This window comes from Myxine glutinosa, chromosome 14 (assembly GCF_964187855.1).
Source record: "Myxine glutinosa chromosome 14, kmMyxGlut1.1, whole genome shotgun sequence".
NCBI lineage: Eukaryota > Metazoa > Chordata > Myxini > Myxiniformes > Myxinidae > Myxine > Myxine glutinosa.
The window spans coordinates 37,876,264-37,900,362 of record NC_136274.1 but is presented as its reverse complement, the minus strand read 5'-3'; the positions used below and the strand labels follow the sequence as shown (position 1 = coordinate 37,900,362).

The window sequence follows — 24,099 nt, the reverse complement described above, 5'->3', positions numbered from 1 at the left end:
TTTCCATGGCCGAGCAGCCGCACACACGCCGAAGATCACCATGCACAATGCCAAGCGTCGGCTGGAGTGGTATAAAGCTCACCACCATTGGACTATGGAGCAGTAGAAACGCGTTCTCTCGAGTGATGAATCACGCGTCACCATCTGGCAGTCGGACGGACGAATCTCAGTTTGGCGGATGCCAGGAGAATGCTACCTTCCCGAATGCATAGAGCTAATTGTAAAGTTTGGTGGAGGAGGATTAATGGTCTGGGGCTGTTTTCATGGTTCGAGCTAGGCCCCTTCGTTCCAGTGAAGGGAAATCTTAATGCTACAGCATACAATGACATTCTAGACGATTGTGTGCTTCCAACTTTGTGGTAACAGTTTGGGGAAGGCCCTTTCCTGTTTCAGCATGACAATGCCCCGTGCACAAAGCGAGGTACATACAGAAATGGTTTGTCGAGGTCGGTGTGGAAGAACTTGACTAGTCTGCACAGAGCCTTGACCTCAACCTCATCGAACACCTTTGGGATGAATTGGAATGCCGACTGCGACCCAGGCCTAATCGCCTAACATCGGTGCCCGACCTCACTAATGCTCTTGTGGCTGAATGGAAGCAAATTCCCACAGCAATTTTCCAACATCTAGTGGAAACCTTCCCAGAAGAGTGGAGGTTGTTATAGGAGCAAAGGGGGAGACCAACTCCATATTAATTTTGGAATGAGATGTTGGATGTTCGGGTGTCCACATACTTTTGGTCATGTAGTGTATATCCTTAAGATGCCAAAATAAAACTCAAAATGTTACCATGAATCACTTAACTTCATTTTAAGTTTACTTGACTGGGAAAAATATTTTTGGAGGGATTGCTGTGAACGCTGGACGATCAAAATAAATTGGTTTGACAATAGTTCCTGTAAATTTAGTAGCTGATCAACTTTCCCACAAATGTTCAGTACGGATGGATAAATCCATTGGTGGTATGCAAATTATTTGACAGATTGGTATTATTCAAACCTTAGGTGGGATGCAAGTGCTTTATTGGAAACAAAAGGACACCAAGGCGGTCAATGTGACAACAACATTCAAATTGATGTCTTTTGAGGCAAATTGAAATACATAGTCTGATTTGAGAGATTTTGATTGGACATTGAAATAAATAACGCATATTAAGGAAAAAGTATATATTAAAGCATATTAATCCAAAATAACCTTTTATCTGCCTGTCCCATAAAATTAACCTTCACCAAAATTCAAACACCACAACCCAAAACTCGTCAAAATATCGGGAGGAAAAGGTTGCAAATTCAATAAGTTGCAAATTCAATATCTAAGTTGCAAACATGTTTTGATTATTTTTACATAATCGTGTATGTCTGTGCAGGTAAAAATTAAGCACCTGTCCACGGCAAGTGTCGCATGAGCATCTCTGAAACCACGATCCACGTAGGGCTACAGCTCGGACAGCCGAGTGGTAATTTGCTGTTTCTCACCCCCTCCGCACCCCCACACACTTTTTAGCCATTTTGTCCAAGCTATCCAATAGTGGGAAAGACTTCCACATGCGGAAGGCAAACGTAATACCAATGATAATACGGGCACAGTAAATGCACAAATCGATCTTTTCATAAATGTACAATTCCTGGCAAGCCCTTATGAGATGACGCCAGTCAAATGTTAGGCTCAAATGACATAAAACCTGGTGTACGACAAAAAAAAGAGCTCGGAAGATGTGAGCAAAGAAAAGAAGCAACTGACGACATGGACATAAAAAGTATCAGTTCTTATTCTATTATTCATACAGATACACCACTGGGTGTTCCTTCCACTTTGCATGCAGGTACATCGAAAAGCCCCCCCCACCCCCCACCTCCCCATCCCAACTCTTCTCCCATACATCTAATTAAAACACACAACCTTAACAGCCCCAATTATTGCCACCTCCTTGTGGGGTCAGCCAGGGAAAGTTTTTGGCCCAAGTCTTTCACGAATCAGCTGGTTCTCACCTTTGAGCTGTCTAATCTGTTTATGATTCCCAGTCTGACTATCGGATTGGTGCTTTTCAAGCAGGGCATTGCATCACAAAGTGCACCATCCCTCGGATGGATATTAAGCAGGTGACATTTTGCTGGCAATATTATTTGCCGTACTACAAGCAACATACAGTATTAACATTTGCTAGCAATAGTTGATGAACATTAACCCCTGTGTCTTTCGTGAAGAGTAGGCGAGTTATCGCTGGCAAAATTGGCTCCAGTCAAACGTCGGTCCAGGCCAGATTTAGTAGGAACAAAAAAAGACGTACACATACAATCAGCATTCCTGGAATTGCTTATACTGGATTGAGATCTTCACGCTCAAAGATTCGCACAATTATGAAATAATTGCAGCAGTTCTAAACTAGAACGGCACTCGGTAAAGCGCACACCTCCACCAGACTGAACAGTCTATGTTTTGTATCCCACTAAGAAGCCGCAAAACCAACCAAAATCGCATCAGCTTGTTGTTTCTTATCACCTAACTAACTCATACACCTAGTTTTGTCACATCATGCTACATGTCGTTTTTGGCCCCATCTCCCAATGGTGACGAATCACTTAAAAAACTAGAACGACACTCGTAGAGCGCATAATCTCACATCGTGCATTCATTCTGAACAAAATACCATCATTAACTGAACACGCTATTATTATGGCTCGTGTACCTGTAACAACCATACACCCTATTATGTCAGTTTCTTGGCATGGGTTATGAATGTCATAAATTTAATTATTCACCCACATCGGGTCATAGATCAGTTATATTAAGTTTAAGATTCTTCGGATAAAGATTTCAATTCAACCAATTGTTGCTGGAATACTTCACGGATGACGTCATCGTCATCACCCTATATACCCCATGGAGAGTTGATATGCACCAAGTTTCAATTTTGGTCGTTGAGTGGTTTGAGAAAACGATGTCCAATTTTTTTCTTTAATCCGATATGTGTGCCATACCATGTGACCTAATGTCATAGGGTAAGTGTAATTATTCACTCACATTGGGTCATAGATTAGATGTATGAAGTTTCAGATTTTGTTCATTGAGCGGTTTCAGAGAAAATGGTTACTTATCATACAACCCCTATGAGCACAGCAAAATTATTTTGTATTTCGTGAATGGATTGAGATGTCGACATTGAAGTTGTGAGCATGAATAAAAAGACATTGATGTGTGAGCATCATTAAAAAAAAAAAAAAAAAAGGAATCGTACACCAAAGTAAAACTTATCAATCATGTTAAAATGCAGTTAGTCAACTGACTCCCAAACTCCAAATAGCTTGCATCCTATTGTGCAAAAGTTGGAACAGTATAATTATTTTAACTTAATATCCAATACTCAATGTTGTCATAAAAACAAAGCAGTTTTCACTTTCCACAGTGAAAATAAATAAATAAATTTAGGAATCATCCACTCATCAGTTAAACGCCTTCTCAGAAGTAGTGAACCTGCCTTTGAGCTATTTAATTTGGGCCCAATACCTGAAATACGATTATCAGACGAAAAATGTCACCACACTAATGAGCAAGTAGGATGGTGCCATCTTTTCTCAAAGGACGTAAACCTAACCAGCCCCTTCTGCTATTAGATTGAAATGCAGTACTGTGACGCATTTTTAAGGCCATAATTTACTGTTCTGATTCTTGCCTTAGCTACACCCGTAAAGTAGATGGCATCCCCGAAGTGGTGACAATCAATTAAATGTCATTACGAATGCTGTTTTTGTGGCATCATATTAAATAAAGGGGAGACAAACGTCCATCAGGGAACCAACATCTGAGGAGGGCGAGGGAGGTAAAAAGAAGAAACAACATCAACAACATGAAACAAAGAACTGCCGAATAATAAATAAATGCAAATACAATGATATCCCTTCTTGGTGTCTTCCATTTTAGGTTGTTGGTAGTCTTCTTCCTCTCTTGTATGGTAGTTATAATATCTGTACAATGCTACAATGTTTTAAATGGTAAAATTAAATTCACCATACATCACCTCTCAACTTGTATTTGCCTCGTCCGTCTTTGTTTGGACTCAATTGCTGTTTCTACTATAAATGGACGGGTGAGGTGTGTGTGTGTGATGTGTGATGTGTGGTGTATGGTTTTTTGGGGTTTTTTTTGAGTTATACTGGAGCTTTCTGATGTGGAATGTTATATACCGAAATGATCGTCATGATCTCCTGAGTTGATTAGGGTAATTAAAATTCGGGCAAAAAGGGTTGGCGTCAGGAAGGGCATCCGGCCGTAAAACATTGCTTCAAAAAGGGGACCAAAAAACAACTACCACGGTCCCCGAAAAGGCCAACCCCCGCTTTGCGGGGAAAAATGGCCTCTAAACGGTGGTTTTTATAATCCTCCGAATAAAGGGACAGCAATAATGGTTTTGGTACAGGACGACAGGTATTTGTCGGGGCTTTCCAAAAGGGAGTGTGATACACCAAATTGATCGCCATGAGGTCCTACATTGATTAGACCAATGAAATTTGGTCCACTAGTTTATTTTACAAAATCTAAGTTTACCTTTTAAATAACTAGCGGGCACTCCCGCCATCTGGGCAGGAATACCCTTTTCAGCCCACCTACGGTGGGCAGTGCTGCAGCCCATTCTTCTAAAATCTAAATGCACTTCTAAATTTTCTAATAAAATACACATTTTAAATGCACACTTCTAAATCTAAATACACTTTCACCATTCTTCTAAATTTTGAGATATCATGCTATACATTTGTCATTTTTGTAAGAAATGTTATTGATCACAAATCATACTCCATAATCGCAATTTTTAAAAGGTTCCATTATATTATGAAGACTAGAATGGCACTCGATAGAGCGCATAACCTTCGCCAGGCTGAACAATCCACGTTTTGTATCCCACCGATAGGCTGGATCTGGATCTGGACCTCCAAAAAAATCCAATTGGCTTCTTCATCCTAATCTGTCCACAACTTTTTGAGATATGAATGAATGAATGAATGATCATTTTTCCCTGCTGGAGCAGGGGTTAGCCTTGCGGGCCCCATGACAATCATAGTTCCCTGTTTGAGGCAATGTTTTTATGGCCGGATGCAACTTTTTGAGATATAATGCTATATATTGTGTATAGCCCTATCTCTCAATGATGAAGAATAATAAATAAAAAAACTAACAAATTCTCATTCGGATCCGGATTCAAATCTCCACCATAAGCGAATCGATTCGTCCTTGTCACACACCCAAGCTGTCCACCACGTTTCGTCCGAATCAGTCCATAACTTTATGATATATTGTGTTATATATCGTCTTTAGCCCTATCACTTAACGATGGAGTGTGGGAGGGGGAGGATCTCAAATGCCCTGCTGATTGCGGAGACAAAAGTGATGACGCAAGATAGCGGCGCCAATACCTAGTGTTCCAAGAAGATATGTCACTTCACCAAGGGTCACGAGTTGTTTGTCTGGGTTTTTTTTTTTTAAAGACAAGTCCTATGTTGTCCAGTGTCGACATCTGCATATGTGTACGCGATTTGTGTCACAGCTCTTCCATGAGCCTCAGACCCTGTTAAAATGAAAAGGCAAGTGTACTGTCCATTTCAGTCTCACTCACCTTTTTGGATGCTAATGGGGAGTATGAACACACCTCTTAAGACTCAAGGTATTCTAATTAGGAAATTAAAATAGTATACAACATAATAAACTCCTACAAAACCCGGGGATACAAATGTTCAATTTATAAAGACTGGAAATATAATATGTATACCTGATTAGTCATTCTTTGCAGTTGGTACAGGGTGGAATTCAAGCAGATCATTGTATGTATGCCCAAAGGAACGCAGTCGGTAGACCCCAAACATCAAGACGTGCATCTGATTGGCAGGAACATTTCCGAAGGTAATAGCAAGGTCAGAGCAGCATCCCTCAATGACGTTTCCTTTACTACTGCTCTGCCCCTGTTCTGACATGGTCCTTTTCACCAGATCCTGTACCGTGGCATCGTTGAAGAGTGAACGACCACTCGAATCCTCGGCATTCTGAGCGTGCACCTTCATGTTTTTAAGGCACGAAGCGAGAAGTTTACTTGGAGATTGTGAACGCAACCAGAAACCAATGGCGGATGCACTGTTGGAACATATTTTTGGATCGTCAGATGCGATCTTGAACCGACGCAGTGTACCACGGCTCATTAGCATGCCCGCTGATGCAATCACAAAATCCAATTCTTCTTCTCGCTGTACTCTGCCCAGAAAATAGGGAACCTCCGGATCTTTACCAAGTGCGAAATATTTGAGGTTTTCTACAACGACGAATGTAGAGTCATCACAAACAACGAACCATTCAAAATTGTCAATGTCATGGTCATGTGCATGGAGCAGGGCACTGCGGAGCATGCTCCATGAATTGGCACCTTCTGGAATGACAACCGATTCAAACACCTGTGAATTGAACAAAAGGATAAAAACATGAAAAGTGTGACAAAATTATAATGCGATCATTATCAATTTACTTTGACATTCTGGCACTTAGTCAGGAGCACAAAGGAATTAGCTAAACACTGTGGCATTGTAAAGCTATTCCACAATCCATAAGAAAGATTAACACGCATGCGCACACAACCAGCAGATATTGAATGCTTCATATTGTTCAAACCTTCAAATGTTTTTTTTTTGTATACAATGTCGGGGCTTGTGGAGGAGCGAGAAAATAGAACGGATCAGGACATAACAAAACAAACGGAACAGTAGAAAGAGAGAGAGAGGGAGGCAGAGGGAAACACACCAACAGCAGGAATGAGGGACAACATAGAGGGAGATTTCGACAAATAAGGGATGTGGGGAAGAATCACAGCTAGGGGAAAACATGGGTGAAAACATGTATACAGCCACAAAATCTCACGAAGGAAAAACTGGAAACTTGGCAAGAGGTGGGTTTGGAGGGGGTTAACGGGGGTAGAAAAGATCACGATTTTGGATGGGGGGGCGGTTCAAGATGGTGGTGAACAGCTGTGTTGAAGCCCGAGAGGGAAGACAACAACAACAACAACAACATCATGCATTTTAAGGCCATTTTCCTTGCTAGAGCGGGGGTTAGCCTTGCGGTCCCCATGACAATCTTCTCCATTTTGCCCTATTTTCTGCATCTCTCCTTGTTAACCCCCTTGCCCGCATTTCTTCTTCCACCATCTTTAGCCAAGTCTTTCTCGGTCTTCCCCGTCCTCTACTTCCTTCTACATTCATTTCCATCACTCTTCTCAACCAGTCACTTTCATCCTTCCTCAACACATGACCAAACCATCTCAACCTGTTTCTCTTCACAGCATCACAGGCTCTATTCCCATCATCTTTCGCAATTCATCATTTGTCTTCCTCTCTCTCAACGATACTTCGCACATCCACCGAACCATTCGCATTTCCACCCTTTCCAGCCTTCGTTGCTGCTCTACGTTCATTACCCATGTCTCGCTCCCATAAATCATAACACTTCTCACACATGCAGCATACACCTTTCCCTTCAGCTTCAACGACACTACCCTCCTCATCAGCACGCCACTCAGTTCCCTAAACTTCTTCCATGCACATCTCACTCGAGCAACCGTTGCCGAGTCTGATCCACCTTCTCCATTCCGCATGTCTCCGAGGTAGCACAATGTTTTCACACCTTGCAGCTTCACGCCGTCTCCAAGATCCAACTCAACATTTCCTCCATCTGCAGCTCCCTCTGTGCACACCTTACATTTGAATGTAGCTGCCACACTGGTTAATGACCCTCTCAGACCACTACATTTTTGATGAACCCACTCAGCGCACATTGTACATTGAATGGAGTTCACTCCGACACCCTTCCTGCACACAGCACATGGCCACTTCCCAGTTCTTTCCACCTCACCACATGCTTTACCACTTGCCACCACCTTCGTCTTTCCTATATTCACCTTCAGACCTTTTTCACTTGTTCCTTCCACATACATTCCTTCCACTTGTTCATCTTTTCCTTCAGTCCATCCATACTTTCCGCAATCAACACGAGATCATCTGCATACAACAACTCCCACGGTAAACCCTCCTTTACGTTCTGAGCCAGCACCTCCATCACAGCTACAAATAGTCGTGAACTTAGTACCGACCCCTGATGCACTCCCACCTTCACCTCAAACTCACCACTGTTCCCGTCCTTCATCCTTACAGCTGTGCGCGCTCTTTTGTAGATTGCCATCACGACTCTGATCAACCATTCCTCCACTTCTAACTTCCTCAATGCCCATGTCAATACTTCGCATGGAACCCTATCGAATGCTTTCTCCAGATCAACAAACCCATGAAACAACTTCTTCCTCTTCTCCATGTACTTCTCCTGCAACTGCCTCACAATAAAGAGCGCGTCTGTCGTTCCCCTTCCTGGCATAAATCCAAACTGCATTTCGTCGATCTTCACCTTCTTCCTTATCCTCCTCTCCAACACCCTTTCCAATACCTTCATTCCATGCTCCAATAACTTTATCGCTCGGTACGAGCCACACTCCAGAGGGTCACCTTACCCCTTGTATAGAGGGACGAGGGTACTCAGTTCCCAATCCACTGGAATGCGGCCTTCTTTCACCACCAGATTACAGATCTCTGTCATTCTCTTCACACCCCAACTTCCTGCTGCCTTCAACATATCTCCCACAACTCCTGTCGGCCCTCCCACTTTTCTACTCTTCATTGCTTTTATCGCTTCCTCAACTTCCTTCTCAGTTATCTTCTCTGCCGGTCCTAAAACTGGGTTACTCTCTATGTTGCCATTCCATTCATTCTCTGTATTCAACAGCATTTCCATATATCTTTTCCATCTTCCTTTAATTCCATCTGGGTCCACAACGATTTGTCCCACTTCATCCTTCAAGCAACTCACCCCCATCACGTCACACCTCTTTCGCTATCTGCTTTGCAATCCTGAATACCGCTCTCTGACCCTCTCCCGAATCCAAGCGTTCTCCGAACATTTTCCTACATGCCTCCTGCGCATTTGCTACCTCTTTCTTTGCAGCCTTCTTGGCTGCCTTATAACTTTCATGCTCTGCCTTTTCTGCCCCCGTACCCTTCGCCTTCTGCCACTCCTTGAACTTCTTCCTCTTCTCGTCAATCCTCTTTCCAACTTCGTCATCCCACCACCATGTTTCCGAGTGCCTCGGTGGTCCTTTTGTCCATCCACATACCTCACCAACGGCTCCCAACAGACTATCCTTCATTGACATCCAACCACGTTCAAGCTCAACCACATCATCCTCTACCCTACTCAGCCTCTCTTTTAATGCCTCCCTTACTGTCACCTCTTTCAACCTCCACACCTTCATTCTCGGTTGGTACTCCACCCGCCGAGCTCTCCTCGCACCTTTCACCCTTATGTCGCAGACAACCAAGTGGTGCTGTGAAACAGCCTCCTCCCCCGGGATCACCTTTGTGTCCCGGAGGTGCCCCCTATCTCGCCTACGCACCATCAGGTAGTCGATGGTTGTCGTCGACCCACCTGACGTGGATGTAACAAGCTTATTATCCATTCTGGAACTGAGTATTACAAATCAACAAATCAGCTCCATCAGCAATCTCCAAAATCCTTTCACCTTCTCCACTTCTCACACCATATCCGTAACCCCCATGAACTCCCTCAAAACCGTCCATACTCCTTCCCACATGTCCATTTAGGTCTCCTTCTACCACAACAACTTCCTCATATTTCACGTTTTCCATCAGCTTCTCTATCGCACAACAGAACTTGTCCTTCTCTTCATCGCTCCGACAAACTTGCGGAGCATATCCCGAGATGACGTTCACTAAGAGCTTTCCAATCATCATTTTCACCATCATCAACCTATCACTCACTCTCGTCACACTCACCACACTGTCTACAAACTCCTCAGAAAACAGGACACTAACACCATTCATGCCATCCGAGCACCCTTGCCACACAAACTTGTATTTCTGTCCCTGCCTACCCTTCACCATTCTCACACCACTTCCCTTCCATCTCGTCTCTTGCACACAACATATGTCCACTCTTCTTCTGACCAATACTTCCACCACTTCACCTGATCTCCCTGTCATTGTCCCTACATTCCATGTCCCAAACCTCAGAAACCGATCTCCACTTCGGGCTGTACCCTGCTCATATGTAGTGGTAATTGTCATGGTTCTCTTTTTGAGGCAATGTTTTTATGGCCGGATGCCCTTCCTGACGCCAACCCTCTTAGTCGCCTCTTACGACACGCAGGGATACGGTGTACCTATTCTAACCAGGGTACAACCAGGGTACAAGCCCTAGAGGGAAGAATGAGATTGAAAAGACTGCGAAGTTGGCTTTTGGGAGTTTCACCAAAGGATATTGTTGGTGGAGTACATGCGCCTTGCAGATACCTGAAGGGGACAAAGCACGGAGAAGGCAGAGGGTGCAGGATCAGAAAGGAGGCGGAAGACAAAGACAACCGACCTGTGAGATGGATAAATGATAAGCTGAAAGACTCAGCTTAATCACGGGAGATTCCAATGATCTTGATTTTTTTAAAGTGTTGATCTGCCTCACCATGTTGCAACCATACAATTATAAAATAACAAGTGATGCCTTCCACATCTTGAAAACTCAAAATGAGAGAAAGCACACCAGTGGCTTCATCACGACTGTGCTGTGTTCCATCAGTTATGTTCATTGGCGCCTACCCAGAAGATTACACTGTTCAGGCAGTTGGGTGTCAGTGTTGGAAGTGTGGAAACAATAATTTCTTGTCATTCGAAATTCAAGAAGTTTAGTACCAAGTAGGCACCAAAAGACATCACATGATCAAAATGCAATTCGTCATTGCATCAGAACTCTTGTAATACTATTAATAAAGAAATGAAGACGATTTCTTGAAGAAGGCTAACTATGTGATGACACCTGGTTCCACAATTTCACGACCGGCATCAAAGCGAGCCAAAGTAAAGTGGACACATTCTTGGTTGCCGCCACCTGGAAACACTCGAGACTCAGCCAACAGCTGCAAAGCTTCCAACACCAATGATTGGGAACTTAACTCTTACAATTCTCATGGATTTAATCGAACATGGGAAAGCCATTAATATATAGTACTATAGGTGACTTATTAAGCAATGAAATGAACCAAGCTATGTGCAGACGTCGGCCATATGTGCTATTTTCAGGGAAGTTAGTGCCTTGACTGCATGACGATGTTCACCCTTACACGGCAAATTTGACCTCTACTACTCTTGTAGAGATGGTTTTGGAGATTTGAAACCATCCCCCAATACAGTTCAGACTTGTCACTTTGAGATTCCATCTCTTTGGAACACACAGAGTGTGTGTGTGTGTGTGTGTGTGTGTGTGTGTGTGTGTGTGTGTGTGTGTGTGTGTGTGTGTGTGTGTGTGTGTGTGTGTGTGTGGTCAAGTCAAATGATGATGATGTCAAGTGAAGAAGAAACTAGAGCAATACGTAGATGCCCTCGTTCACCATCCTAAAAATAAACAAGTTTGATTTAAATCCCTACAGCTGTTTTCAAGTGTCACATTTTTACGAGACATTGGTTTCACATCGATCGGTGAAGCAGTTTCGGAGAAGGGATTTTTTTTAAATATCGGCTTTCAAGCTAATTTGGCTGCCAAACCACGTGACATGTGATATCAAAAATGTAAACTCTGCATGCATATGTATGGGTAGGGAATCACGTTTGTGAAGTTTCGTGCTGATCAGATAACATTCGTTTTTCTATCCAAGATGGCTTCCAAAATACGTGACCCACGATGCCATAATTTGCAAACTATATGCAGCAATGGTGTTAGATGGCATTTGTAAAGTTTCACATCAATAGGGAAAGCGGTTTCTGAGATATAATTATTTAATATTTTCCTTCAATCCAATATGGCTGCCAAACCATGTGACCGATGATGTTTTCGTGATCAACTTTTAATCGCCATGCCTAGTTGATGACGCACGTAAAGTTGAGTCGATCGCTTTGGTGGTTTGGGATAAGATGTTTATTTGAGGTTAAATCCAATATGGCTGCCAAACCATGTGACCTATGATGTCATAAATTTAATATTTCAATACAAATTGGTCAGAGATCATGTGCATGCTATTTCAGATTTTTAGGATAAAACATTCTATTGAAACATTTAGGGCTGGTATACCACTTCACTGATATCATTATCGTGCTTTTGTTCCCCATTAGGAGTACTTCACAATGTGTCGAGTTTTAAAAAATTTCAATCAGTGGTTTCCGATAATTTTTGTCAATTATTTGACTTTAATCCGTGATGGCTGCCATACCACGTGACCTAGGACATCACAATTATCATTAAAATATTATACATGGGCGTCGATCCTACCCTCAAAGTTTCGTCTCAATTGGACATGTGGTTGCTGAGAAAAACGAGGTTCAGCGCGTACTGACAACTCGAAAACATAACACCTCCGACAACCTTCGGGGGCGGAAGCATAAAAAAAACGTATCCTGTAATAGCTGCGTCCCTGTCCCAAAGATATGCCTCAAGACATTGCCACATCTATGGGACGAAGTGTGCACGTGCAGCAAAGGAATGACTTGAGAAATAGCTGAAGTTTCATCAATCCCACCAAATCCCCTGCCCTCCTCCAGGCACTTTTTAATTTTTCTGCAAAAAAAATCCACATCAACCTTGAACTATCCTTGAATGTCACATCATATACTTCAAGGTTACATGGAAAACAAAACTTTAACATTCTAATAAAGGAAAGATTTAATAACACAAATAACACCTCAATCTCATTCTTCCCTCTAGGGACTCGTGAGAACAAAACTAGAGCTTCCAGGGAAGCAGAACTCAACTGAACTGACTGGACAACTTTAAAGTAGGTCAATTGTCTGTACTAGATTTGACTTAAATGAAAAGCCAACAACCTTGTGTAATAATTTTAAGGTCCTTGTATCCTTATACTCAACGTCGTTTCGGAGCTGAAAACAATATGGCGGCCTATGGCGGCCATTTTGTGACGGATCGGGTTGGAATGCAATAGCAACCTACCTTGTGTGGTAAGGTAAGGGTTAAACATTTTAAGTTTGATCAAAATCTGTTAATATTTGTGGACGCTAGAGTGTTAACGTCGTTTTCATGACCAAAAACAAAATGGTCGCCTAAGTCCGCCATTTTTCAACGGATCGGGCTGAAATGTAATACCAACCTGGTCCTTGGGGTAAGGATGCTGCCTGTGAAGTTTGATCAGAATCGGTTGATATTTGTGGACGCTGGAGTGTTAACGTCGAAAAGTTAATGGACGACTGACGGACGCCGGAGGGTTCAATATGTGATGACATTTCATCACATATCATATCATTAAAAATGACAAATGGAAAGATTTTGTTGTTGAATTTACGATCAATCCTCTTCATAGCATGTTTACACGGAATAATATATAAAGTTCAACAAAAAACGATTTATTGATACGTTGTTGGTGGTTTTCAAAACAAAATTATTTGAAAATACTAAAACAAAAGTGTTGGTAACGTAATAGCCTCTTTTGGGGATTTTTTTGCTTTTTGAGTTCACAAGCAGATGCTGGAAGATGGTACACGGATCAATACTCGCTACCATTGAGAACGTGACAGCATACTCCTTAATGCAACACCCTAAGTACAAAGCACAAGACTAAGAATGTATAGTCAGGTTGAGAATGGAACCGAGATGAGAAAGCTCAGATGTGAGTGCACGACCTCTGGGGTATTCTGTCCACCACGTTCCGAGTTGTGCTATTTAATAAATAAATAAATAAAAGGATTATCCAGTACTTTTCAAATGTTTGCAGCAATTATAATACAAGTTTGACATCAGCAGAATGAAGCGCAAGTCGAGCACAGGACTCACCTTGGCATTTTCAGGACTGTAAAAAATAGTTTTATCGCAGTGAGGGGCCCAGGTTGTACGAGTGGCTCCCCACTGTCTTATGTTCTTCGGTTTGGTCAGCACAAGGCACAGAAGTCGAGGAGGTGTGAGATGGGGCCCTCCTTTCAGCTCCACATTCGAAGGCAATTGAATATGCCGGTGACTGATGTGGTTCGTATATAAAAGTTGAGGAGTGGTCTTGTAGAGCCCACCGGCCAGGAAAGACATCAAAACACAGCTTACACTGCCCAACATTAGACCTGAGAAAGCAGGTACAAAAAATATGCGTTTCAAAACATCCAGGCATTTACCACCATGTTCTGCAGTAATCTTTTGGATATAATGCTAGTTAAGTCAACGGGTAGCATTAATGTATAGAGCGGCTAAACTCGCATGGTCCGAGGAAAAACGTCTTGTTGGTGCGGACTGTGGACGATACCTCGTATGTATACATCAAGGCAAAATTAGACAGTCCTAGTCTGCTTACCAATCTGCCCCTCTCCCCTGTATATATGACCACCCACAGATCTTTCTCCTGTGTGGCACGCTCCAAGATTGCCCCTCACATCATGTAGTCTCTATTTCCATTATTCTTACCCATCCCCAGAACCTTACACTTGTTCAAGTTAAACTACATCTGCCAATCTTTAGCAGATTCTATGCAAGTATCAAAACTTTCCTGAATCTGATCACAACCCCCTCTGCTATCTACCTTACCTCCAATCTTAGAAAGCTGACTCTTCATCCCACTATCCAAATCGTTGATGTAAATTATGAATAACAATGGTCCCAGTACTGATCCCTGAGGTGCCCACCGACTTCCTCCCAACCAGACATCCTCCCACTCACAGCCACTCTTTGCTTCCCATCACAAAGCCAGTTTACAATCCAGTTAGCTACAAAACCAGCCACTCCACAAGCCCTCACCTTGGCTAACAACCTTCTATGTGGTACCTTATCAAATGCCTTCTTAATTAGTTAGTAATTATTTAAATAGGTCCTCATCAGGTCCTCAATTAATGTTTCCAACACCTTCCCCTAGGGCTGATGAGTGGGGGTGTCAGGGGATCGCTGCTTCGGGGCCCGGGGTCTGTTGAAGGGCCCGAGGTTCTTCTGCATTTTTTTTTTTTTAAACAGTACAGCGAAACCCCTCGATGGCTGGTCCTCACCTCCTTATTGTTACATGATTGAAGAATCATGGCTGGTGAAGGATCACGCTATGTTTCGTTTGAAGTCACATGTTTTTGCGGGGTTGACTGGGGGAAGTTTGGCTCGAGTCTAAGTTTGGAGCAGGAATTTGTAATTTGACCAGGATGCCGGCAATAACTTGCCGACTTTTCACAAAAGACACCGTGGGATCTTTAGCATCGACCAAGTGCCACCTTGTTTAACGTCCATCGAGGGACGGCACACATATAGTTGAATCACCATCTGTAAAACACCAAGATGACAGTTTATAGCTAGGTCGGGATTCGAACCCAGGCTAGAAAAGCAAAAGCAGCACCAAAACCGGCCGCCGACGCACAAACAAACATGAACTTCAACTTGTATAATAGATTTGTTAATTCTTTCTTTCTTTCAACATTTAGGCCTATACTATGAGCTAAAAAGGCTGCCACTGTGATTTTGCTTCGTTGATGATTTTGTTGTACACCGCTCTTTTCCTATTCCATCTCCAGACACTGCATGACGTCATTGCCGGGCACCGAAGGGGGCTCGGCAATGGCGCGCGCTGAAAGGGGTCGCTCTCTTGTTTTCTCTCTTTTTTTCTTGTTTGTTTGTTTTCTCTCTTTTTATTGTTTGTTTGTTTGTCCGGGCGATATCTCCAGGCGATATCCTTTGAGCTGGGAAACAGAAATTTGGCCACAATAGTGAACAAGTGATTTGGCAAAGACTATTTTAAAAAAAAATTATTAGTCAATTAATTGATTAGTTATTCAATTATTATCGATTTATTAAGTACCAATTTATTTCCTTTCTCATCTGGGCAATATCTCCGGCACTTTTTGAGCTAGGAAACTGATATTTGGACACGACAATGACCAAGTGATTTGGCTGTAAAAGGTATTTTTGATTTATTAATTAATCGATTAATTTTTATTTTTTTTCATTAACTACTTAATTATTATTTTGAAGTTATAGATTTGGATGAAACGGTGATGGTTTTTGTATTCTAGTAGCCAATTGATTAATAATTTAATTATTTTATGATTATTTTTTTATTTTCATTATTAATCATATATTTTCTCTCATCTGGACAATATCTCAGGCACCTTTTGAGCTAGGAAGCTGATATTTGAACATGACAGTGACCAAATGATTTGGCTATGAAGGAGATTTTTGATTTATTGATTAATCAATTAATAGATTAATTATTTATTCATTAATCAATTTAAAAAAAAAATCAATTAGTTAATTATTTAATTTTCAAAATGTTACAGCTTTGGATGAAGCACTGGTGGTTTAGGTATGATATTGGCCAATTTATTAAGAAATTAATTATTTTACGATTATTATTTATTTATTTTCATTACGCAATTAATCAATCAATTATTGTACATCTCTCCCTCCCAATACTGTCTATGTGCTGCATGGTGGCATTGTGGGGTGCCTTGGGTACCCAGCAATGTCGCACGCTGGAGGGTATGTTAATTTACTTGGCATGGGGGAGGTGTACTTTGAATGTATCTGTATTTGTTGCTATTGTAATTTGGATCATCAATTTAAGAAAGTTATTGTGGGGGTTACCCCATTGAGACATAATCCACAGGCACGGGACCAGTGGGGCTATTGATGGTATGGGCGTGGCGTGCGCTGGGTTGTTGGAGCCACGCCCCCTTAAGAGCGATTTTGTATTATAAAAGATGCGTGAGTTCCGGTATTAGTTTAGTTCTGTTGGAATAAAGGAGCTTTGATCAAGCCACGAAGTGTCTTGCTCTCTCGCTGTCCCCGCAACTCCTACATTGGTGACCCCGTCTTTCTCTCGAACGTTTTCGGAGCTTCAAACGAACATGGCGACAAGCGCAGTTTCGATTAAACTGCCGGAGTTTTGGGAACGACAAGCTGCCGTTTGGTTCGCATTAGCTGAGGCCCAATTCGCCATTCGGAGCATTTCTGATGACGACACGAAGTATTATTATGTCGTGTCTGCGCTCAGCGGCTCCACTGCGACCAGAGTCGTGAGCCTTCTCCAGGATCCTCAGAAAAAAAAAGAAGAAAAAAGGGCCGCAAGCACGAGACGCTAAAGGCGCTGCTGCTCGTAATTTTCGAGCGCACTGAGGCCGAGCGCGCCCGCCAGCTACTTTCTCTAACCGGGCTGGGCGACTCCAAGCCGTCGGAGCTGATGGACCACATGTTGTCTCTTCTGGGCCACCACCGGCCATGTTTCCTCTTCAAAGAACTGTTCCTGCAACAGCTGCCAGGTCAGGTACGGACAGCCCTGGCCAACTCGTCTGTTAAGGATTTCTGCGCCCTGGCTAGGGAAGCAGACAAGTATTTCTCCGCCAGACAGCAATGTAGTGCGGCTGCATGGGACCCCGGCCCCGTCGAGCCTACGCTGCTGGCGGACACCGTTGCGGCCTCCATTAAGGCCCAGCGGCAGAAGGCCCCAGGCTTGTGCTTTTACCACGCAAGGTTTGGGCCCAAGGCCAAAGCATTCCGGCCACCATGCAGCTTCAGCGAGTTGGGAAACGGAATGGCCGGCGCTCGTTAACTGCCATGAGCGCCGGCCTTTCGGGAAGTTTGTCGTTCATTTCGGACACCGACTCCGGACGTCGTTTCCTCTGCGGCACAGGGGCCCAGGTGAGCATTCTACCTGCGTCGGCATCGGACCGGGAGGCCGGGAGTCACGGCCCCGCCCTGGAAGCCGCCAACGGCAGTGCTATTCAGACTTTTGGCAAACGGACCATGGCACTGTGCTTGGGCGGGCAGCGGTTTACATGGGATTTTGTCACAGCGACGGTGTCCACCCCCTTGCTGGGCGCCGATTTCCTCTGCGCCAACGGCCTATTGGTGGATGTTAAAAATTGGCGGCTCATTAATGCAGAGACATTCAGTTCTCTTCCATGCTCGCTGAGCGGGTCCGCCTCGACGAGGCTTGCTTGCACGCTCTCGACCTCCGATGAGTTCGCCCGCCTCCTCACCGAGTTCCCGGCCCTTACACGGCCCACCTTTTCGGCCATTGCCGTCAAGCACGGGGTGGAGCATCACATTCCGACCACCGGCCCGCCTGTCTACGCCCAGGCTCCACGCCTCAACCCGGGGAAACTCGCTATCGCAAAGGCGGATTTCGACACGTTGGAGCGTCTTGGCATCGTGCGACGGTCCTACAGCCCTTGGGCCTCGCCTCTCCACATTGCGCCGAAGCCGGGTGGTGGTTGTCGCCCGTGCGGGGATTATCGCCACCTTAACGACGCCACTACCCCTGACCGCTACCCAATCCCGCACATCCAGGATTTTTCTGCCCGCTTGGCCGGTAAAATTTTTTTTTCCAAGGTGGACCTCGTTTGTGGTTACCACCAGGTCCCCGTCCGGCCGCAGGACGTTCCTAAGACCGCGGTGATTACACCGTTCGGGCTTTTCAAATTCCTCCGTATGCCTTTTGGGCTCAAGAACGCGGCCCAAGCTTTCCAGCGCCTGATGGACAGCGTGTTGCGGGATTTGCCGATTGTTCGTCGACCTGGACGATATCCTCATCACCAGCGCTTCCAGGACGGAGCACATGCTTCACCTCCGAGCGCTCTTTGAACGCCTTAGTCAGCACGGCCTTATCATTAACCCGGCCAAGTGCTTGTTCGGGGTGGTCTCAATTGACTTTCTCGGCCACCGCATCACGAGGGAGGGGGCCATCCCACTGCCGTCTAAAGTGGAGGCTGTGAAGGGTTTTCGCGCCCCCTCACCGTCAAGGTCCTGCAGGAGTTTTTGGGCATGGTGAACCTTTACCATTGTTTCGTGCCCGGGCGGGCCAGCTGATGCGGCCAATTTATGAGGCCCTCAAGGGCAAGCCTACCAAACGCGCCATTGACTGGACCGACGAGATGGCCAAGGCGTTCACGGATTCTAAACTGGCCCTCGCCAGCTCAACCATGCTGGCGCATCCGTCGCCCGACGCACCGATTGCTCTCACCACGGACGCTTCGGACGACGCGGTTGGCGCCGTGCACGAGCAGTGGGTCAACGGGGCCTGGCAGCCGCTTGCCTTTTTTAGCCGGCAGCTCCACCCTAACGAACAAAAGTACAGTACCTTCGATCGTGAGCTCCTAGGCCTCTACCTAGCTGTCCGACACTTCCGTTACCTGTTGGAAGCCCGCCCGTTCACGGCGTTTGTGGACCACAAGCCCCTGGTTTTTGCCATGGCCCATGTCTCGGAGCCGTGGTCTGCCCATCAACAATGCCAGCTCTCCTTCGTTTCCGATTTCACGACGGACATCCAGCATGTTGCTGGGAAGGATAATACGGTCGCTGATTGTCTCTCCCGGTCCATAGCTGGCGCGGTTCACCTTGGCATCGACTACGCCCGCATAGCGGCCGATCAGATCTCCGACCCGGATGTCCAGGCCTGCAGGGCGGCGGTCACGGGGCTTCGACTGTCTGACGTGCCGTTCAAGGACACGGGCACCACGCTACTATGCGACGTTTCTTTGGGACAGCCTCGCCCCGTCGTACCCACCAGCTGGAGACGGCTGGTGTTCGATGCCGTCCACGGTCTTTCTCACCCGGGCAGGAAGTCGTCGCAAAACTTGGTGGCGGCGAAGTTTGTTTGGCATGGGCTCAGGAAGGATGTGCGCGACTGGGCCAACACCTGCGTCGAGTGTCAACGCTCGAAGGTGCATCACCATACCCAGGCCCCATTGGCGCCATTCACAGTGCCCGAGCGACGGTTTGACCAGGTTAACGTGGACCTGGTGCCTTACGACGGGCCTTTCCGCGTTCTGGAGGCCGGGGACAAGTCCATCGTGGTCGACATCGGTGGCATTGTCAAGTCGGAAGTCTGTCGTCAATTGAATGTCGCATTTATTTTTATTCCCTGTCAAATGGCATTGGTCCCGCATTCCGAACCCGGAAGTCATTGTCGTCAAAGTTGAAAAATTAACGTTACGAAATACGCTGATGACGTCATAATTTTAAAACGTGACGTTTTTTAAATTTTAAGGTGTGCTGTAGTTGCTCTGAGACGTACTGATTCCGAATATGCCTTTGGTTTTGCTCTGCGATGAGTAGTTCTCGAGTTATAAGAGGACAAACAAACAAACATACTTTACTGCTTTATATAGATAGATGCGTGAGTCCGGTATTAGTTTAGTTCTGTTGGAATAAAGGAGCTTTGATCAAGCCACGAAGTGTCTCGCTCTCTCGCTGTCCGTACCTCCTACATTATTTTAAAAAGTTACAAAAGTGAGAGAATTGGTGTGGGAGGTGCAGAGGAGTCTGCGAGGTTGTTTTCCCTGAGCCCGTACTGCCTCTCGACTCCCCTGCTTCCCCACAACTGTTAATTATAGCTAACTAGCAGAAGTACCCGGCATTGCCGGGCGGGGGAGGGGAGGGGGAAGGGAAGGGGAGGGGAACGGGGGGAGAGCGAGCCCCTTGGTAAAGCGAGCGATTTTTTTTTTTCATAGCGTCATAGCGTCATAGCGTTCATAGCGTTTCATAGCGTTTCATAGAGTCATAGCGATTTTTTTTTTTCATAGCGTCATAGCGTTCATAGTGTCATAGCGTCATAGCGTTCATATCGTTCATAGCGTCATAGCGTTTCATAGAGTCATGGCGATTGTTTTTTTCATAGCGTCATAGCGTCATAGCGTTCATAGTGTCATAGCGTTCATATCGTTCATAGCGTTCATTGCGTTTCATAGCGTCATAGCGATTTTTTTTTTCATAGCGTCATATCGTTCATAGCTTCATAGCTTCATAGCGTCATAGCGTCATAGCGTCATAGCGTCATAGCGTTCATAGCGTCATAGCGTTCATAGCGATTTTTTTTTTCATAGCGTCATATCGTTCATAGCTTCATAGCGTCATATCGTTCATAGCGTTTCATAGTGATTTTTTTTTTTCATAGAGCCATATCGTTCATACCGTTCATAGCTTCATAGCGTCATAGCGTTCATAGCATCATAGCGTCATCACGTGATCGCTCTGAGCGAATCAGCGCCCACCTGCTCTGATTCCGTTGATTCCGTGCGCTGAGGTAAATATGAATAAAAAATATGGATCGTCAAATATTTTGAGTTCGGCCATGTTCGTCCCAGGCTCAATGGCCATGTCTATGTCAAATATCAAGCACGTAAGCCTCTCCGTTTAGGAGTCTATCGGTAACATTACACACACACACACACACACACACACACACACACACACACACACACACACACACACACACACACACACACACACACACACACACACACACTGTTTTATATATATAGATTGCACGAGGAGGTGGTGGTCGACTCCAAGGGATCTGAGTGATATATAGTATTGTAGGAGGGGGTGGTGGTCGATTCCAAGGGATCTGGGTGATATTTAGTATTGTAGGAGGAGGTGGTGGTCGATTCCAAGGGATCTGAGTGATATATAGTATTGTAGGAGGAGGTGGTGGTCGATTCCAAGGGATCTGGGTGATATTTAGTATTGCAGGAGGAGGTGGTGGTCGATTCCAAGGGATCTGGGTGATATTTAGTATTGTAGGAGGGGGTGGTGGTCGATTCCAAGGGATCTGGGTGATATTTAGTATTGTAGGAGGTGGTGGTGGTGGTCGATTGTGAGGGATCTGAGTGATATTTAGTATTGCAGGAGGTGGTGGTGGTGGTCGATTGTGAGGGATCTGAGTGATATTTAGTATTGCAGGAGGGGGTGGTGGTGGTTGATTGTGAGGGATCTGGGTGATATTTAGTATTGTAGGAGGAGGTGGTGGTCGATTCCAAGGGATCTGGGTGATATTTAGTATTGTAGGAGGGGGTGGTGGTCGATTGTGAGGGATCTGAGTGATATATATAGATGGTCGTGCGGCAAGGAACATCACGTGATCGCTCTGAGCGATCGATTGCAACTCTGCGTCCTGTCGTGGGCGTGGCCAACGTGGCCTCATGCTCCCAGGTGATTGGCTAACTCGAGCTCGAGAGAGCCATAATGCGCTACGTTATGGCAAAAAATATGAATCTAAAGATGAAAGGGAAAAAAACCTATGTGGTGTGAATGGCAATGTTCGTCGCTTAAATGTGAGAAAAAGGCAATTGCTTTTCGCTCTGAAATACGTGCGAACACGTAACTGAGTTAATGGCGGCAGGGAACATCACGTGATCGCTCTGAGCGAATCAGCGCGCTGCTCTGCGACCGGTCAGATTCCGGTCATAATATTTCGCGCTGAGATAAAAATATGGTAAAAGCATATGAAAGAAATTTTTAGGTCAGCCATGTTCGTCCCAGGCTCAATGGCCATGTCTGTGCCAAATATCAAGTACGTGAGCCTCTCCGTTTAGGAGTCTATCGGTAACATTACATACACACGCACACACAAACTGTGTTTTATATATATATATATAGATGGGTCTTCAAACGTACACGACCTAAGCGGAGGTGAAAACAAGCAAATCAGGCAGATACCTTTACTGTACCTAGACGAGACCAATGAAGAAGGGTATCCCAAAACAAAAAGCATACACGTCACTAAAAATTAAATATAATCAAACACTTCTACATATCCATCATACCTTTCATGAAAGCAGCCACATCAGCAAACATGGTGAAGGAAAGCGAGGAAATAAACTGTTCATGCGAACGAACTCTGAAAAACAAAATGAAGACCATTAACAAATGGTGCTAAATGGTGACGTACGTCAACGCACAATGACGTCAGAGAGGCGAAAGGATTCCCTCCATGTTTCTTAAAGCATAAAGTCAAATCGTCATATAAATATAATCTTAAAGCATTTTTCAGGATTATAGTAATAATTTATAGTTGGGTATGACAACATGCTGCGTATATTATATATATTTGTTTACCGGTAACACCTTACAAAACGAGTCTTTTTTTATCCAGGAACAAATCAAGGGGGGAAACCAGATTAAGGAAATAACCCGGTTTGTAAAGTTGAACCGAAAAAGTTATAATAAGTTCATTAATACACCTCGATCGCTATTACCAGATGTACCAACCATTCACTCATTTGACTTACGATGACGATCAACTGACTAACTTACTTCCGGGTTTTGTTGTTGTTTTATCACACTTCCTTCTTCACAATAACGTGGTCTCATCCAAGATTTAAAAAAGTTAGATTATCAATGTTGAGGATAAAACGGAGAAATATCAAGCTGAGAGACCAAACAAAACCTCAAAATTATCTTATATTAGAAATATGGCGTTTTCTTCCCCCTCCCCCAGTGTGTTCCATGACCAATAAGCTTGGAGCGCTCGCCAAGCGGCTTAAGCCCTCAAGCAAGCACTTGAACGAAACGGTTGATAAGGAATAACAACCTAATTGGTAATGCAACATATCCCTGAGTTGACTGAACTAGTAGAGTACGCACCTGACGGGCGATCTTCTAACGCGTACCTAAAGTTGGACGGTGTATAGGCCACAGACCGCTCCCGAAAATAAAAAAATAACTCGAGTTATGTATGTGCACCTTATACTTATAGCACCATCTCCCCTTTGTGGAGATATTCCAGGGAAATTGCCATTTTTTTTGTTGTCAATCCTAATTAAATTAGAGAGTTCAGAGTTCTGACAATTTTTTAAGCGGTTCTTCACCATTGAGAGAAAGGGCAAAAAATGATATATGGCATGATAACTCAAAAAGTAATGGACGGATTCGTCCGAAACTTGATAGATGATTTGAGGACGTGACAAGAACAAGCCGATTCGATTTTGGTTCAGGTCAAGATCCATATACGACCTATATTTGGGATACAAAATGTACATAGTTCAGCCTGGCGCTGGTTCTGTCTCTGTCTCTGTCTCTGTCTCTGTCTCTCTCTACACGTACACCGAGTGCCATTCTAGTTGGTAATTTAATAGCACCAGCTTCAGAAATTGAGAACACTGGGTGAACAAAAGTACAAAAACCCTTTGAAGGCAACAAATTGATAAACACGCTTTAAAGCAGGAATAAAGCATCAAAGTAATAAAATGAATGACCAAAACATTTTTGGTAAATTACAATTTAAAATAAAGTCAATAAAAACAAAATTCACCAGGATAAAAGAATGAATGAACGAAC

General features: G+C 44.3%; 1 protein-coding gene across 4 annotated transcripts; it reads right to left on the bottom strand.

Annotated features, from left to right (window-relative positions):
* Positions 1-1,005: 1,005 nt before the first annotated feature.
* LOC137439637 (C1GALT1-specific chaperone 1) lies at positions 1,006-23,111 on the bottom strand. 4 transcript variants are annotated; one of them, XM_078768354.1, is made up of 5 exons: positions 23,077-23,111; positions 22,587-22,660; positions 13,861-14,138; positions 5,759-6,431; positions 1,006-3,799 (listed from the first exon to the last, which is right to left on the bottom strand). In XM_078768354.1, the coding sequence occupies exons 2-4, from the start codon at positions 22,615-22,617 to the stop codon at positions 5,763-5,765; spliced, it is 978 nt and encodes a 325-aa protein (XP_078624480.1). In that variant the 5' UTR covers positions 22,618-22,660; positions 23,077-23,111; the 3' UTR covers positions 1,006-3,799; positions 5,759-5,762. The 4 variants fall into 4 exon arrangements, with proteins under 4 accessions (XP_078624480.1, XP_067991686.2, XP_078624481.1 ...); XM_068135585.2 differs by having other exon boundaries at positions 23,052-23,093; XM_078768355.1 differs by having other exon boundaries at positions 23,019-23,084.
* Between the last annotated feature and the right edge of the window lie 988 nt (positions 23,112-24,099).

What these genes read in the sequence shown, in the direction of transcription:
- LOC137439637 (XM_078768354.1), bottom strand. Translation starts at nt 22,617, where the DNA reads ATGTTTGCTGATGTGGCTGCTTTCATGAAAG. An exon ending in TGTGGCTGCTTTCATGAAAG is followed by an intron (nt 14,139 to 22,586) that starts GTATGATGGATA and finishes CTGCTTTCTCAG; the next exon opens with GTCTAATGTTGGGCAGTGTA. An exon ending in ACAGTCCTGAAAATGCCAAG is followed by an intron (nt 6,432 to 13,860) that starts GTGAGTCCTGTG and finishes TTCAATTCACAG; the next exon opens with GTGTTTGAATCGGTTGTCAT.